Source organism: Hemitrygon akajei, chromosome 9 (genome assembly GCF_048418815.1).
Source record: "Hemitrygon akajei chromosome 9, sHemAka1.3, whole genome shotgun sequence".
Classification (NCBI taxonomy): domain Eukaryota; kingdom Metazoa; phylum Chordata; class Chondrichthyes; order Myliobatiformes; family Dasyatidae; genus Hemitrygon; species Hemitrygon akajei.
The window spans coordinates 82070987-82088687 of NC_133132.1; the positions used below are offsets into that span (position 1 = coordinate 82070987).

At 38.2% G+C, this 17701-nt stretch overlaps 1 protein-coding gene across 7 annotated transcripts in view; it reads left to right on the plus strand.

The window, feature by feature from the left end:
- The first annotated feature begins 3832 nt into the window (after positions 1 to 3832).
- cep162 (centrosomal protein 162) overlaps positions 3833 to 17701 on the plus strand; it is a 107201-nt gene continuing 93332 nt past the window's right edge. The window contains exons 1-7 of one of the 7 annotated variants that reach the window (XM_073056452.1): positions 3833 to 3889; positions 5854 to 5946; positions 7837 to 7975; positions 8260 to 8394; positions 10018 to 10170; positions 14714 to 14900; positions 16282 to 16355. In XM_073056452.1, the coding sequence (XP_072912553.1) occupies positions 5887 to 5946; positions 7837 to 7975; positions 8260 to 8394; positions 10018 to 10170; positions 14714 to 14900; positions 16282 to 16355 (748 nt within the window). In that variant the 5' untranslated portion in view covers positions 3833 to 3889; positions 5854 to 5886. Of the gene's footprint in view, positions 3890 to 4211; positions 4365 to 4391; positions 4514 to 5853; positions 5947 to 7836; positions 7976 to 8259; positions 8395 to 10017; positions 10171 to 14713; positions 14901 to 16281; positions 16356 to 17701 lie in introns of those variants that run through there. The other 6 variants (XM_073056453.1, XM_073056454.1, XM_073056451.1 and 3 more) reach the window with 6 other exon arrangements.

Consider the following 17701-nt stretch of genomic DNA (forward strand, 5'->3'; position numbering starts at 1 on the left):
CTGGCAGCAATATGTTTGCCAGTCACTTGGTTCTGTGGGGCTGGGTTTGCCTATGGTAGAGAGTGCTATGCCTCTAGTTGACAGCATGTCTCACGAGGAGAATCATTGCTCGCATCTACAAGTAGCAAGGATAGAAGGAAGAGCACAAAAATCCCATACAACATATCTCCCAAGGCCATTGGCAGCACAGTGGCACATCTATTAGACATGATATCTCACAGCATCAAAGACCTATGAGATAGCATGTCTAAACCCAGAGTTTAATTCTGACCTGGAGGGTTTTCTGTGTGGAGTTTGCACTTTATCCTGTGCTAGCGTGTGTTTTCCACAATTAACTCTGTTTGGTGTGGGATGGCATGTTAATTGGGCTACTGTAAATTTCTCCTAGTGTTCAGGTGAGCAAAGAAGACAAAGCTGCTAAACTGGCAAACCTCAAAGAAGTTTTTGACACGAGGACCTCCATCCCATTAAGGCAGCGGTAAAATGGGATGAAGCTCAACTCCTACACCATGAGGTACTGCGTGAGGTATCACTCTCCATAACTTCTGTCATCTTTAATGGGATCCCACCACCAGACACATCTTTACCTCCCCCACTACTCTCCGCTTTCTGCAGGATCACTCCCTCTGTAATTCCCTTGTCCAGTTGTCCCTACCCACTAATTTCTTTCCAGGCATTTATCCTTGCAAGCAGAAGTGCTGCACCTGCCCATTCACCTATTTCCTCACCTTCATCCAGGGCCCCAAACAGTCCTTTTAGGTGAGGCAATACTTCACCCGCAAACCTGCTGGGGTTGACTACTGCATTCAGTGCTCCCGAAGCGGCCTCCTCTATGTTGGTGAGACGCGACATGGATTGAGGGATCGCTTTGTCAAGCACCTTTGCTCCATTTGCAGAGAGTAGGAATTCCCGGTGGCCAAGTATTTTAAATCCGATCCCCATTCCCATTCCGACATATCAATCTATGGCCTCTTCTACTGCCACAAGGAAGCCACTCTCAGTTTGGAGGAGCAACATCTTATAATCTGTCCTGGTAGCCTCCAACTTGATGGCATAAACATCAATTTCTACAATCTCACATAATTTCCCCCCTTCCCTCTTCTTGTTTATTTATTATTATGTTTTAATTTATTTATTGTTATTTTTTCTCTCTCTGCTAGATTATGTATTGTATTGAACTGCTGTTGCTAAGTTAACAAATTTCACGTCACATGCAGGTGATAATAAACCTGACTCTGATTCTTCTGCTCCTTACCTGCCTATCACCTCTCCCTGGTTCCCATCATCCTTCCCACTCTCCCATGGCCCACTCTCCTCTCCTATCAGATTCCTTTGTCTCCAGCCCTTTATCTTTTCCACCTATCACCTCTCAACTTCTTACTTTATACCCCTTCCCCACCTATTTGGCTTCACCTGTCACCTCCTTCTTCTCCCCTCAGTTTCTCATTCTGGCTTCTTCCCCTTTCCTTTCTGGTCCTGATGAAAGGTCAAGTGTTGATTCATTTCCACAGATGCTATCTGATATGCTAAGTTCCTCCAGCATTTTGTAGGTACTGCTAAACTGACAACAGTGTTCACTCTAATCTTGGAAAGGAACCTGATTATCAGACATGAGGTGTTGTTGCATTGTCATCTGGTGAACAAAAGTGAAGTGAGTTTGAGGAACCTCAACGCACATACCATCAGATAAGCCATTAAGGTGGTGATGTTTATCACTGCTTCATGTTGTTGTAGAATCTGGGTATGCAAATGTCAAGTGCTAAGGTATGAAAGATGGGTCTGGTCACTTTTTTCATTTTAGTTGGACCATTCTGCATCACCTATCCTTTACAGAATATTATTCCAAGGAACATCTTTGATCATCTTTAGAGACAATGGGAGGCGGTGTTTTTCTGACTGGAAGTATGTGACCAGTGGTGTTCTTCAAGTATATGTTAATGATCTGTTTTAAAACATAGATAATCAAATTTTGCAAATAATGCGGAAGTTGATGGAGTTGGGGATAGACCATAAGACATAGGAGCAGAATTAGGCCATTTTGCCCATTGAGTCTTTCTGCCATTTCATCATGGCTGATCCAGTTTTTCTCTCAGCCCCAATCTCTTGCCTTCCCCTTGTGTTCCTTCATGCCCTGAACAATCAATATTCCATCAATCTCTGTCTTAATTATACATGAAGGCTTGGCCTCCACAGCTACCTGTGGCAAAGAATTCCACAGATGCACTACTCTCTGGCAAAATAAATTCCTCCTTGTCTCCACTCAAAAAGAACACCTCTTTGTTCGGGGGCTGTGTCCTCTTGTCTTAGACTCTCCCACCATAGGAAACAGCCTCTCCACATCCACTCTATCAAGACCTGTCACGATTCGATAGGTTTCAATGAAGTCACTCCTCAGTATTCTGAGTTCCAGTGAATACAGTTGCAGAGTCATGAAGCACTTTACATATGATAAGCCATTCAATCCGGGAATCATTTTTGTGAACTTCCTTTGAACTTTCTCCAGTTTCAGCACACCCTTTCTAAGATAAGGGGCTCAAACCTGCTCACAATATTCTAAGTGATCATCACCAGTGCTTTATAAAGTTTCAGCATTACATCCTTGCTTTTATATTCCAGACCTCTTGAAATGAATGCTAATATTGCATTTGCATTCCTCACCACATACTCAACCTGCAAATTAACCTTTAGGGAATCCTGCACAAGGATGCCCAAGTCCCTTTGCACCTCAGTTTTTTTGTATTTTCTCTCCATTTAGAAAATAGTCAACCCTTTCATTTCTCTACCGAAGTGCATGACCATACTCTTCCAGACACTGTCCTTCTGTAGCCTGTTTACTTCCTCAAACTTACCTGCCCCTCCACCTACGTATCTTCATTTGGTCTGCAAACTTTGCAACAAAGCCATCAATTCCATCATCTAAGGTAGGTTGTCGAAGGATACAGTAATTTAGGCAGACAAATAATAGATGAAATTTAATCCAGACAAATGACATAATGCATTTTGGAGATTAAATGCAAGAAGAAAGTATATAGTAAATTACAGGATCCTCAGGAGCACAGATGTACAGAGATTTTGGGATACAAGTCCATAGCTGCAACACAGTTGGTGAGGGTGGTAGAGAATGCCCTGAATAATTCAGTCATGAAACTGCATAAAATGTTGGTGAGGCCACCTCTGGAGTGTTAAGTGCCGTTCTGGTCACTGCACTAAAAGGCTTTAGTGGAGATGCAGAAGAGATTCACTGGGGTGTTTGGGAGTATTAATTATAAGTTGATGGATGTATATTAACTATGAGAAGAGGATAGACAAAGTTAATTTTCTCTGGAGCACGAGTGATGACCTGTTAGAATATATAATGACAGACATAGATAAGCTAGATAGAATATTTTCCTCCAGGTGGGAAATGGCAAATAGTAGAAGGCATAGCTGTAAGGTGAGAGGAGAAAGATCAATAGAAATTTACGAGGCAAGATTCTTTACACATAAAATTGTCTGGAACATACTGCCAAGGGAAGTGATGGAGGCAGATACAATACTGTAACATCGCTTATTAAGGGGTTTTCAGACAAGACAGATGGACAGGCAGGGAACAGACGTGGATCATGTTCAGGGAGAATTTGATTAGCTTAAATTGAACTCATGAGTTAGGTCTGATGGTTACATTACAAAGTAGAACGAGTGTACTCGTGATGTCTGTCTTCATCCTTAGTGCGAACGTTGTCGTTTCGATCTCAATCACTGAATACAATCCGTGAGCTGAGTCCGGCCCGTGGCGGCTTCCGTCTGCTCCGGCGTCTTGTTGCCTTGCAACGCCCATCGGCGTGGCCTAAATTCATCCACGCCCGCAGGTAGCCAGCCACCTCCGGCGTTCACGTGGCTGCCTCTTAGGGTAAGCGGACAATAATACTCCTTTACTCTGAAATAACAAAGTTGGCAGTTGAAACTGAAAACTGGATGCACCATGGTGACTGCGATGGGAATTGAAGAGGTTTGGAGGGTGGGGTGTAGGATTTTGACCCGAAACATCTCCGCCCCATAGATGTTGCTTGACCCGCTGGGCATTATTTGTTGCTCTTGTGTCTCAGAAATAATCCCGCCTCCCGTAAGCGGCGATTGATGCAGCGAGGCCAATTGCGGGCAAACTCTGGGTCCAGAGTGGCTGGCAGCCCCTGTCAATTCACATTGCACCGCCGCCCCTTCGTTCTCATGAAGCTTCCTGTCATTCACGGCGGGCCGGACGCGCGGGCTCTGGAGAAAGGGGCCCGCTGGACAGCCAATCGCAGGCGGGGCGAGAGGCCGGCCGCACCGCCGCTGGTGCTGGTACAACCTCGGAAGCGACGGGGCACAGAGGAATAAGGCAGGAGGTCTCACAATGCATCAGAGAGAGGCTCAGTAAAATCTGTAGGAAAGAGAGCGAGCTTTCAAGTTCCGCAGGAAGACGATACTTTGGATAAAATAAAGATGCTTAAATGCTCAACGAAGCAGGGGAAGTGATCCCTCGAATCTTGCGGGGGTACGGGGGGAGTGTGGCAAGGGGAGCGACCTTTGAACGCCGTGGGGAGTAGGGTGGTTCCTCCAGCCCTCTTGCATCCCGGGGGTGGGGGGAGACAGCCCTTATTTCATTATCCACAATTCGTGAGTTTGATAGTATATACCTTTTTTTTGTTGCCCCGAGGGGAGGTTGGAAAGCTGCAGACATCTTTTCACCAACAGATAAGCTATGACGTGAAGTTTTAAATTGATGTACATAGAGCTTGCAATCACCCTCTAGCACATTTTACTTTGATAGTGCAGCGCAATGTCTTCAGTATTGACAGCTGGGAACCTGCTACATGGATTGCAATTTTTCATTTGGGTTCCCCAATATACCTTGATAAACAAATACATGGATAAACTGGCTGTGTCTGAAAGCCATTTCCCTTTTTATCAGTACCATGTTTTCAGCCTGTACTAGACTTGGGCGACTTGTTCAAGGTTAATGAATTCAGGAAGAGTATTTCATTTACGTGGGCTGGATTTTGATTGGAAACTAGCTTTTGCAATAATCAGACGCTTTGTTTCTTAAGGGCACTGACTGCCAGTTTCAATGCAGAATGCTATTTAAAAGAGTTACCGGTACTTTGGAAATTGACGTGAAAAAAACTCACGGTTAAAACAAGACTGGGGAGGGGTTTTACATAAATTGTTTACATGTGACCTCAGACTAATCAAGGAAGCTACCAGTTCAGCTGGGGTGACCATTTAATAGAATTAATTTGGAAATCGACAATCAATTACTTCTAGAACATTACAGCCGACCATGTAATCTACTCTAGAAACTGCCTAGAATTTACCTACCACATAGCCCTTTATTTTTCTAAGCTCCATGTACCTTTCTAAGAGTCTCATAAAAGACCCTATTGTATCCACAAATAAAATACAACTTCTGTTGATATTCTTAATTAATGTAAAATGCAGAATTTCACATAAAACACTGGAGGAACTCAGCAGGCCAGGCAGTACCCACGAAAACAGCAGTCAACTTTTCAGGCCGAGATCTTTCATCAGGAGTTATTATTTAGCCTGCTGTAATAAAATCAATTTATGGCTAATAAAAACACCCTTGGGAGGGGGGAAATGTAAAATTGTTCTTGTGAGTCTGAAAGTTTCTAACCCCTAAACACCCTTTTCACATTGACTGAATTGTTTGTAATGCAGATTTCCCATAATGTGTTTATGCAAGCAACTATCACATATTATAAGCAAGAAATGTTCTAGCAAACAACAGCCACACAAACTGGCAGCTAATCTGTAAAACATTCTTAAAAACATTGGCTACATTCTTCAACTGACGCCTGTTCTGTGTTATTCTAGAGTACCTATCTGAAGAATCATCTAACATAAATCATGAGTCGTAAACTCACCAAAGAAGAAATAGAAGAGCAGTTTGAACAATTCTTGAAAGAGGTATAATATCAGAAATATTTATGATTTTAAATGGTTTTTTACAGATAATGGAAAATAATTTGTGTTTTGTGATATGCATGATTTTTATGCTAACAGTAAACTGCAGGAGTGTAAATGACTAGTTAAGAAATTTGTCATGATAACAATAAGGAAAGCAACAGATTCTGATAGTGTACAGGAAAATTAGTTAGCACCTGGGGCATAGTTTAGATCTGTGGTTGACGGGGAAAATGGTTACAACAGTGCACTGGATAAAATTACATAAGAATTTATCTATATATCTTAATACTCTCTTTAAAAAAGCACTTTCAAAATTAAAGTTTACAATTGTCTGGTCTCAAGTGGCACCTGCAGGAGAAAGTTCTGAGGTAGTTGGTACCATGATCAAGTAATTGTAAGAAATTTACTTCTAGGACTTGTGTATAATCTGTTATTTTATACCATGCTACAGCTATTTTATATGTTTGTAACTGTATTTGATTTATTTTCCTTTTTCCAACTGTCCATGGGAATGGGTAGCATGATGTTACTGGTCTAATATCCAGAACTCTGGGCTGTTGGTTCAGAACATGAGGCATGAAGATTTCAACTTCAAATCATTATAACAATCAGGAACTTAAAAAGAAACTAGTTCCAGTAGTATTAATCTTGCTTGTTGTGAAAAGAAATCTGGTTTATTAGTCTCCTATTAGGAAAGCAAACCTGCTATTCTGAAAAGACATCACTAATTTTTTTCTCAATTGCCCTTCATGCTCATAATTAGCTGACTGTTAATTAATTCTTCAGTTCATAAATAATTATGATTTGCCAGTAAATTATGTTCTAACTTTTACATTTACAACCAAATTGTTCATTAAAATGGACCCAACAATGATTCCTTAATACATCACTTGTCATGGTTTTGGAATCACAAAATTATTCTTGCAAATCACTCTGTACCCTACTAATAATACCAATTTATCATCTTTCCCTAGAGCCCATGAGCTCTCACCTTTGGACTAGCCTCCACATGGGAGCTTGTCAAAGATCTGTCTGAAGTCTACAAACTGCATGGCTCTTGGTATCTTGCCTCTTTGATCCCAAACGGATGGTACTTTCATTGAATATTCTCTAAAATTCTTTGTTATTTTACATAATTTTGTCTGCCAGTGCCATTTCCTGCCCTTCTTCATCCTCATTTCTTTAAGTACCCTGCACCCATTCTAGTGGTCCTTCCCCATTTTTCCCCACATTTTTTTAATCCAATTTTCTATCCCTTGAAGCTCACTAATAATTATTTGAAGTAGAAGGAATTGAAATTTACCCTGCAACATTTCTTAGTCTTGCAAATATTATTTTAATTGGTTGAGACTTCAAATAAGTTACAGCAAAAAAAAGACTAGAAAGTAATGAAATCACACAACAAGTTAGTCAGCATCTGTGAAAAGAGAAAATTACTATTTGAAATCAAAGGGGCTACAACAGAACTTGATATATTCAATGAGTGACTAGTTAATAACTAACACAACCACATGTACTTAAACTTCACTCTCAAATCTATTGTTAAGTTTCAAATTAATTTCCTTCTAACAAATTTAGAATTTCTTTCAAAAATAGGTGTCATTGAAAATTCCAACTTTCAAGATTGGAAATGCTGATATTTGCTCAATGTTTTTAACAAGTTATCATTGGATATTTACAAATTTCAAACTATCTATGCACATAGGGTATTGAAAAATGAAATGTTTGTCAAAAATCTTATTCAGTTGAAAAATTTGTTTCATTAAACTTAAAATTGTTTGTTCAATGCATGGTGGTGTTCTACATTTACAAATGTGAAAACTATTAATACTTCAGTTCTTGATTACTCTGACCTTTTTTCTTGTACTGATCAGTGTACACATATTCCAGTCTGTTTCAGATGAGTCTATTGACCTAGCAAATTCACCAAAATCCAGTGTTCTGAGTTCACTGGGGCAGCATAATAGGAAGGGAACTGAAAAGGATACAAAACCATGGTGGATTAATGATGATGATTCTGATGAAGGACGTAAGTACCAGCCTTTTCTTTTGCAACAGAAGTATGATGTCGGTTCTTTGAAGTTTGGCCACAGGAGGGTAGCACAACATCATGACATGGAAACCTCTAGATACTGTTCTCCAGTGTATGTACAGTATACTGTAATTATTTAAAATTTCCATTTTTTATTATTTGAATCAAGCCTTTTATCATTCTGTTTTCCTATTGCTTATCTTTTAACTTGCTTTCTTTTGTCTGCTTCTCTTTTGTACTATTTGAATCTCTGGGCACGTTTCTTATCTTCTCCATCCAAGAACCTCCTCTGAGGAGGTTTGTCAAACTGAAAAGGCAGCCGGCTGTAGTTGATGCTGGTATTGAAACAGTGAAGAAAGGAATTGGTGAAGAGCATGATGGAAATGTACAGTCACAAAGCCCAGGTTCTCATGAGGGTATTTGTTTTATTATATAATATCATAAATGTACTGTGGAACCAGTGAGCGGTAAGCAATAAGTTCTCTCAATAGTGGTTAAACTATACTTCCCTAGAAATATAGACACTCATAACAACATTTACTGAGGAAGCAGGGTAGATCTAAGACTTGTATGGCATTTTTTAGCATTTCCAAAATGTATTTAGAGCCAATAAATTATTAAGGAAGGGTATAGTCCATTCAAATAGCTATGGGAATACAAGTAGCCAAGTCTCAGATCCAGACATGGATTTATTGTCAGAATCATCCTTGGGGCCTTTTGTGTGGTGCTGTGGAATATAAGTGGCTACAAAGATACGGAGAGCTGAGGCTCATCACACAGACTTGACTGACAGCAGCTCATGTAGTCAGGAGGATTTTCTAGTATCTTTAATTATCAGAGAACTTTGACAACAGTTGAGTTCTTTTTAGTTGAAGATAAAAATATTTTTAAAAATCACATTTTAAAAATACATGAATCATTTATTAATTAAAGCATAAATGTTTACTGGAATTAAGAAAACAACTGTCTAAACACCTTTTTAAAATGCAAGCCAGTGAACCCATTCAAATTAATGGGCAAAGTTAGGTGTGCTTGCTGCAGCTGGCATGACATTAGGGGATAGACCTGAAGTGTATATGGACCTTGACTCAATAGCTTATTGAATAATAAGTTCATGGACACAGTGAGATCAGCACTTCTGATAAAGCATACCCATATTCTACATATTGCTGTCTGTGTATTAGAGAGTTTTCCAAGGAGTAGCTAGTTGGCAAAGTCCTTGAAAAATCTCTAGTTTGAACCTGTCTTTCTGCTTCATTTATGTATAATTCTGTGTGTTTCAAAGACCTCTTCAAAATTTGATATTTATTCCTTATTAATAACCACTATTTTGATTTTGAATGTTCTGTTATGTTTGATTATTTTATTTTTATTTATGTATCTAAATTGATTAGTGGATTCCCTAGACAAGAAACAGTGTTTCTTCTGGTAGGAACAGGTGAGAACAAAAGTATCAGAGCTCAGCAGAATTTTGAGAGGATTTCTTTTTCCCAAGGAAGCTAATAGAAATCTTGGGTTCAATTGCCAAGGGGCAGTTGAAATTGCTGAGTTGAGTTAGCTGAAATTGGCAAAGGTGATGAGGAAATGATCAACAGACCTAAATTAGATAATCTCTGAATGTTTCAGCTCAAGAAAACAGATTAACTTTCCTTTATAATTAACCCTGTATGTCCTAGTACTATTTTGACAAGTCTGCTAAAAGTGCATTGAGGTTAATGTATCTTTCCTGAGTACTTACAATGAATGCAGTATTGCAGACAGAAGGTTTCTATCTGCAACTGCAGCATTCTTTCTTCACTTTTATATTTCAACTCCCATGTGGTAGAGGCTAAAATTCAGTTTGTTTTGATAATCTTTTGTATCTGTGCTTTAATATTTGTGCCTGTGTACATAAGGGACTCCTTTTGCTTCTCCACTGTTTGTAGTTTCTCTTGAAGATTTGCTTTGCTTGAGTAATATTTGCAATGGTTGTACACTGAAGAAATATGGTCACTTCAAGTTAAACAAAATATTTTCACTTTTTCTTGGCAAAATGCCAGACATGCTGCCAACCAGTCAGAGCTTTCTCAAATCCCAGAGATTTCCAGGGTCAATTCCAGAGGCTGAAGAAGTTCAACAAGAGGAGAAAGTTTTGCCTCAGGGTGATGAGAGGACATCTGTATCCATCAGCAAAGACAGTTTGGAACCAAATGGTATGAAGTATTTTCTGTGTGGAATTGGAATAAGAAAGTGAGAAAATGTCCATTGATTCTGCAGATAGAGAATGCAGTAGACCGTTTTATGATCTGTTACTTAATTAATGCATTATTTGAATAATTGGAAACCAAATCAATTCCGACTATATTAATAATAGAATAGAAATCAAAAGCAATTCTAATGTAAATAGTGGATTTGCCAGCTGAGAAGAAATGGCAATAGTTTATTAATTGTAAGTAATCTGCCTGAAGGCAATGAATGAGAAACAAAGGGATTGAGAAAAGAAAACACTCCAGGACCTGTGAAGTACAGAATATTTTATTTCACTCTGACCACTCCTATTGGCATCTTGCATTGTTTCAATGAAGCCCTGTGTGAGAATGAGGAACAGCATTTAATTCTCTAACTGGCCATTCATAGCCACTGGGTTGTAGTTTGTTGTGGACTAGATGGGTCTATGAGTGAAATTTTAAATGAATACTTTTCATTGGAGTTTACTAAGAGGAGGGATGTGTAGGCTGGAGAATTGAGGGAGGGATTTGTGGATATTCAGGAGTACGTAAATATCTGGGAAGAGGAAGTGTTAGACATATTGGAGAGTGATGGGATCTCCCCAAGTTTGCTAAAGGAGACAAGGAAGGGGATTTCTGGGGTTCGGAAGTCTTGGAAATTTTGTTTCCCACAGGTGAGATGCAGAAGACTGGAGGGTAGGCAGTGTTCCTTTGTGTAGAAACGGCAGTGGAGAATAAGCATTAAAACTAGTTGTTTTCCAATGTATATAAATGCTTTAGAAGGTAGATAGATTGATTAGCAAGTTTGCCAATGATAGGAAAATTGTTAAAGTTATTGGTGAAGATCCTGATTTGGGTTTCAGCCCAAAACATTGAATGTTTACCTCTTTTCCATAGACACTGCTTGGCCTGCTGAGTTCCTCAAGCACCTTGTATGTGTTACTTGAGAGACCACGAAGTTCAAATCCATACTTCCCTAAAGTGTTGGCTCAGGTGGATAGGATAGTGAAAAGGCATTTTATATGCTTGACTTCATTGGCTGAGGATCTGAGTATAAGAATTGGAATGTCATGTTGAGCTGAACTGAACTTTGGTGGGGCTGCACCTAAAGTATTGTGCACAGTTCTGCTTGCCGCACTACAAGAATGATGTAGTACCAATAGAGAGAGTACAGAAAATATTTGCCAGGATGTTGCCTGGAGTAAAGGGCTGTTATTATAAGGAAAGGTTGAAAAGGCTGGATTTATTTTCTTGTAGGAGGCTGAAGGGTTACCTTACTGAGGTTTATTAAACTATGCAAGGAATTATAAGATTCCGCTCATAAATTTATGACCTTCACTTCAATATTCCCTTGCTTTTGAAAGAAAAGATTCTAAGTGAAGGGGGGGGGGGGGGAGAGATTTAAAGGAGATCTGAAGGTTTTTTTCATGCAGGATGGTGAGTAGTTACAAGAGAAATTGGTGGAGGTAGAAACAACTATAATGTTTAAAAGTCATTTGAAAACTTAGAGGGATACGAGCCTAATATACACAAATGGAAACATTACACACAGTTAAGCATTACAGTCATGGATCTGAGGGCTTTGTTTCTCTGTTGTGCAATTCTGGGATTGTAGCATTGCAATCAGAAGATACAGATAACCAGCCTTTATAGTTTGTATGAAAACTGGCCATTCCTTATGAATGGTCACCAACCTGTAAAGCTAACATGGTTCTCGTCTCCATGCAGATCCTAGTTGACCTGTTGGATATTTTCAAAATTTTTTTCTTTCTTTCTTTCTTCCTCTTTTTTCCCCCCCACCTTCATTCATCATCTTTTTACATCTTGTACAGGTGGGTCATCTGCAGTAAACAAGCCTTCATTATTTTCTCACCAAACTTACCACCATTTGCACCATAACATTCCTTCATCTCTATCTTACTCCAGATGTTCTCTTTGTTCTTTTCACCTCCCATTTTTTTGCATGCTTATTTCCTAGCCTTGTGTATTTCTGATGAATGGTCGTTGACACAAAATTTCTCTTCAGCTTAACAAGTAAGAAAAAGTAGTAAATCTGTTTCCTTGACAACAGATTCTACTAGAGTTTGTTTTATTTAAAAAGTGCTTTAATAAAAGGATTGATCTAATATGCGGTGACAGTTAAAACAGTTTTATATTTGCAATATAAAAGGAACCACAGGAGATAGCGAAGTTCTTGCGAATATTTCTCATCGATATTTACCATTGAGAAATTCAGGGAAGCTGGGGAATTCAGGGAAGAGAATCCTGATGTCTTGCATCCTATTCATTTACAAGTCAGGAGATACTGGTCTTCAAGTGCATTAAGATGGACAAGTCCCTGGGTCATGACCCAGTGTATGCTAGCATATTATGGGAAGGTAGAAAAGAAATTGTTTGAACATAGCAGATTTATTTTTATCATCGTTAGTCATGTGTGAGGTTCTAGAAGACTGGAGGGTTGCTAATGTGCTTTTATTTAAGAAATGGATCAGAGACAAACCAGGTAACCACAGAGCAGTGACTCTTAACATCTGTGGTGGGAAAGTTACTGGATAGGATATTGAGAGAAAGAACCCACCTACATTTGCAAAGATAAAAACTGATTAGGAATAGTCAATACAGCTTTCTGAATTTGACTGAGGTTTTTTTGAGAAGGTGACCAAGATTATTGACAAGTCAGGATGGTAGACATTGTGTACAAGAACTTTGGCAAGTGCTTTGATAACATCCTGCTTAATCGGAAGTCCAAGGTGAGCTAACCAACTGGATTTACAATTAGTTTGATAGAAGGAGTTGGAGAGTGATAATGGAAGGTTGTTTTTCAGATTAGAGCCCTGTGACTAGCAGTGTGCCTCAGGGATCAGTGGTTTCACTGTTGTCATATATATTAATGATCTGGATGAGAGTGCAATTGGCATAGTTAATAAGTTTACAGTTAACATTGTGGACGGTGAATAAGGTTAAGTAAGGTTGCACCTGGATCTAGAAGACCTGGGAAAATGGGCCAAAGAGTGGCAGATGGAATTAAACTTAGATAAATGTGACATGTTGCACTTTGCTAAGTTAATCTCGGGCAGGACTTTCACAGTAAATGGCATGGCTCTGAAGTATGTAGAACAGAAAGACCAAAGAGTACAAGTACATTGTTCCTTGAGAATGGCAACAGAGGTTAACAGACTGGTGTAAAAACTGTTCGGCATGATTACTTTTATTGGTTAGGATATTGAGTACAAGAGTTGGGACCACATATTACAACTGTATAGTACATTGGTGAGGCCACATCTGGAGCAGTTCTAGTAAGGAATCTACAGGATGGATGTCATTAAGCTGGAAGGGATGTTATAAGGACTAAAGAGCTTAAATTATAAGGAGCTTCAGGATAGGCTGGAGCTTTTTTTCTTGTGGAGTAGGATGCTAAGTGCTGAAATGATAGATCATATGACCACAGTTGAATTATCACATCAAGACTGCTCTGCCATTTATCATTCCTCTCAACCCAATTCCCTCCTTCCTTCTCCACATATCCATAGAACCATGGAACATTACAGCACAGAAACAGATCTTTTGGCCCTTCTTGGCTGTGCCGAACCATTTTTCTGCCTTTGACACTCTTACTAATCAAGAACCTATCAACCTGTGCTTTAAATATACCCAATGATTTAGTCTTCACAGCCATCTGTGATAATGAATTCCACAGTTTCATCATCATCTGGCTGAAGAAATTCCTCCATCTCTGTTCTAAATGGATGCCAGTGTGTTCTGAGCCTTTGCTCTCTGATCCTAGACTCTCCCACTATTGGAAGCATCATCTCCGCTTCCATTCTATCTAAGCCTTTTAATATGCAGTAGGTTTCCATGAGATACCCCTCATTCTTTTAACCTCCGGTGAAAGAAGTTTTAAAGTCACCAAATGCTCTTTGTGTATTAACCCTTTAATTCCCAGGATCATTCTCATAAACCACCTCTGAACCATCTCTAATGCTAACATATTCTTTCTTAAATATAGGGCTAAAACCTGCTCCCAGCACTCTAAATGCAGTCTGATCAATTTCTCAAAAAATCTCACTATTTCATCCTTGTTTTATATATTAATCCTCTGGAAATTAATACTAAAATTGTATTTGTCTTCTTTACTACCAACCCAACTTGCAAGTCCTGCACTAGGACTCCCAAGTCTCTTTGCAACTCTGATTTCTGAATTCACTTCCCATTTAGGAAGTAGTCTATACCTTTATTCCTTCTGTCCATGCACTTCCCTGCACTCTATTCCATCTATCACTTCTTTGCCCAATCTTCCATCTTCTATTGGGCAGATTAAAGGTGTAGATTATTTTCTAACTGCATGTTATGCTGCTGTTTTTATTTTGATCACAGCTCTTCAATGAAGATAATACATTTTTGAAAATTGAAGTAGATTTTTGCTGAACTAATTATCATACCTAACTGAATATGATTTACAAGTTGAATACAAGTTCAGTAGGATCCAGTTTGCTATGTGTTTTTTTAACAGAGGTGGTTTTATTTCTAGATCCTGTTATAGCATCGGGCCCTGTGGTAAACACTCTTGGGGCTGGACTAGATACACTCGAAGAAGAAGAGGAGAAAGAACGTTTTTTTGCTAACATTGAGAAGGGAGCTACCTCCACAATTGACTATTCCAGACTAAACAAAGAACTTGAATCAACAGCTTCAACACCTATAAATGCTTTGAATCTGTAAGTTGGTTCTCTAGGGTGAATTACAAAATTTATCTAATTTGATATCTGAAATGTATTTCAGTTAATATGCTTTCACTTTTTAAAAAGGTTGAAAATTTTTTCAGAAATTCTCGTATTTAGAGTACATGCATGAAGATGTCACAAGTACCAGATCTGTAGCGGTATTACAATTGAAAAGAATATAGATTGTAAAGATAATCAGAATGATCTTTCTTCTGTAGAAACCTAAGGAGGCAAGAGTAGTTGTTCATTCACCACCACCCCGCTCACCACCAGTTGTGCCATTCAATATTGTATGACTTGATTCCTTTGAAAGCTAAAAAGTTACGAAAAATATAGATGAGTCTTCACTCCTCTTAGGAATTAAACTTCTCATATGTCCTGAATGGACAACCCTTTATTTAAGACAATGACTCTTAGTTATAGACATTCAAACTTTGTTTAGATTAGCTTTGCTTAATTATTCCTTATCAAGTAACTTTTCAAGAATCAATTTGAACTTTTTCTTAATTTTTCTCCAATGTAACTACATCCTTCTATAAGGAGACAAACATTATTTGCAATACGAGAAAATTTGCGGATGCTGGAAGTCTAATACAACACATTCAAAATTCTGGAGGAAATCAATAGGTCAGGCAGCATCTATGGAAAAGAGTAAACAGCTGACATTCCGGGCCAAGGTCCTTCTTCAGGAATTGCAATATACTATTGAATACCAATGTAGCTGTCCTAAGACCTGCCTAATTTATACTCTTTTTTTCTTGTGGTACAGGCTGATGTTCTATTTGCCTTCCAAATTACATGCTGTTCTGCATGCTAACATGTTTGTTTGTGTTTATGGACAGCCCAGTAGATTAGTAAATTCAACTCCAGAACGTTATAAGCTTAACTGATAAGAGATTCAGCAGCTGCCTAACTGAATGACAGCCAATTTCAGCAATTCAGAGTGTACTAGCCGCAATTTTTCAATTATTATGTTCAATAATAGTAGAATTATCCGAATTTCTGTAAATTTGTTGCTGCAACTAAGTGATTGTTGAAGTCCTTCATCCTAACCCCTTCATTTCTAGGGTTCAGATGTATTGCTGTTAATTTTTTTTCAAAAATCCATTTAAAGATATCCATTTTAATAAGGTATCTTGAGAATACTTGTAAACTTTATTTTTTTGGTATCTAATCCCACAGTATGCATGTTAAAACACAATGAACTGCATCAATACAGGAGGTATTAAAAAAGCTTTAATATAATTAAATATGTGATAAAGAAATGCACACACTCATCAGAATGAAGAACCAATGTCCAATGCTTGTTTCCATTATCTTGTGGATACTTGTATGTGAATAATGCACCACTTTATCTTTTTCATTTTGTTTCTAGAAAAGATGAGCTTGTAGCATTGGAGGATGATGAAACAAGGGATGGTGAGTCTCCAAAACCTAAAAGCATCACAGGTAATTTAATTGAAGATTTAGATAAAACTGAGGAATATTAATGTATGTGTGACTAAAATTCTTTTGAGAAGACCTCAGGGTCATTACACAATTATAGCTAATTGCTTGGTAACTATTTTCTTTTCTTTATGCTTCTAGAAAAATATTAATCTCATTGCTCAATAGTAACATCACAGTGCCATTTTCACTAAAACAGTAGATGCTGCAAGATTTAAAATGATAAAAGATCAGTTTAGTAAAAAGGCAAAAAAATTATAGAACGCAAAGATAATTCTCAAAAGAGTAAGACTTGGAGTTTTATTAGTGCAGAAAATTGATTAAGAAATGTTCTATGAAAGAAGAAAATGCCATGGAATGACAAACAGGACTGAAACAAAATAAATTGTCTTTCGAGAATGGTAGCATAGTTGGAAAAAATATTTAATCATAAATTGGGAGTACAAAAATGTTATTTAATGTTAGCATTAGGGGAAAAATCAGCCATTAACTATTGGCCCCTTAGTAGTGCATCTTGAATTTCTACAAAAGCTGAATTCTAAGATGTGGGAGGTCAAGTGCTTAGCTTCCACAGATCCTGTAGAAAATTGGAAGAGACTTTTCTTATTTTAGCTGAATGGTTTTAGCTGTTTGTTAGTGTTGAGTTGGGCTTCTAAATGTTTGACTCAGTGATATTTACAAATTTGAAAAATCATTGCCATAGGACCACTTGGCATTGTAGGGAGTCAACTTTTACCCTCCTCTCTATCTGGAAATAATCAAGTTTCGGCAGGTCAAGATGCCTGTCTTATTAGGTCAATGATGACCTTGTCCAAAGTCTTTTGTTTTGCTGGGCCCATAGGACTTTGGAAATATGCTTTGTCATTTCGCATTTCCTCCCTCTCTGTACATTTTTGCAGTCATTTATTGGAATATGGACAAAATATGTAAGACATTTTCACCAAGAATACAGTTAAAAACCGGAAGAGCAGAATCTGTATTTAAGTTGATTTTGAACTGAACTGCAGATTGTGTTTGAATTAACATATGGCAATTTAATTTTTGAAGTCCTAATGGAAATTTGAAATACTCTGCTGCCGTGAAAGATACATTCGGATTCTAACTTGGATGATAACCTTGGTGATCTAGATAATTGTTTAGTCAAACTGTTGAATATGCAATCTTATTTTATGGAGTACTGCAATCATGGTTATGTTAAGATATTCAGCTGTAACCATTGCAAGACTGGAAAGAAGGTATCTTTGAAGCAAAGTGTAAATTGTTTACTTTTCTGCCATCATTCTAGTTCGATAATTGACAAACACTTCTTATTTAGAGATGTTTCAGATGTATGTACAATATATTGTATA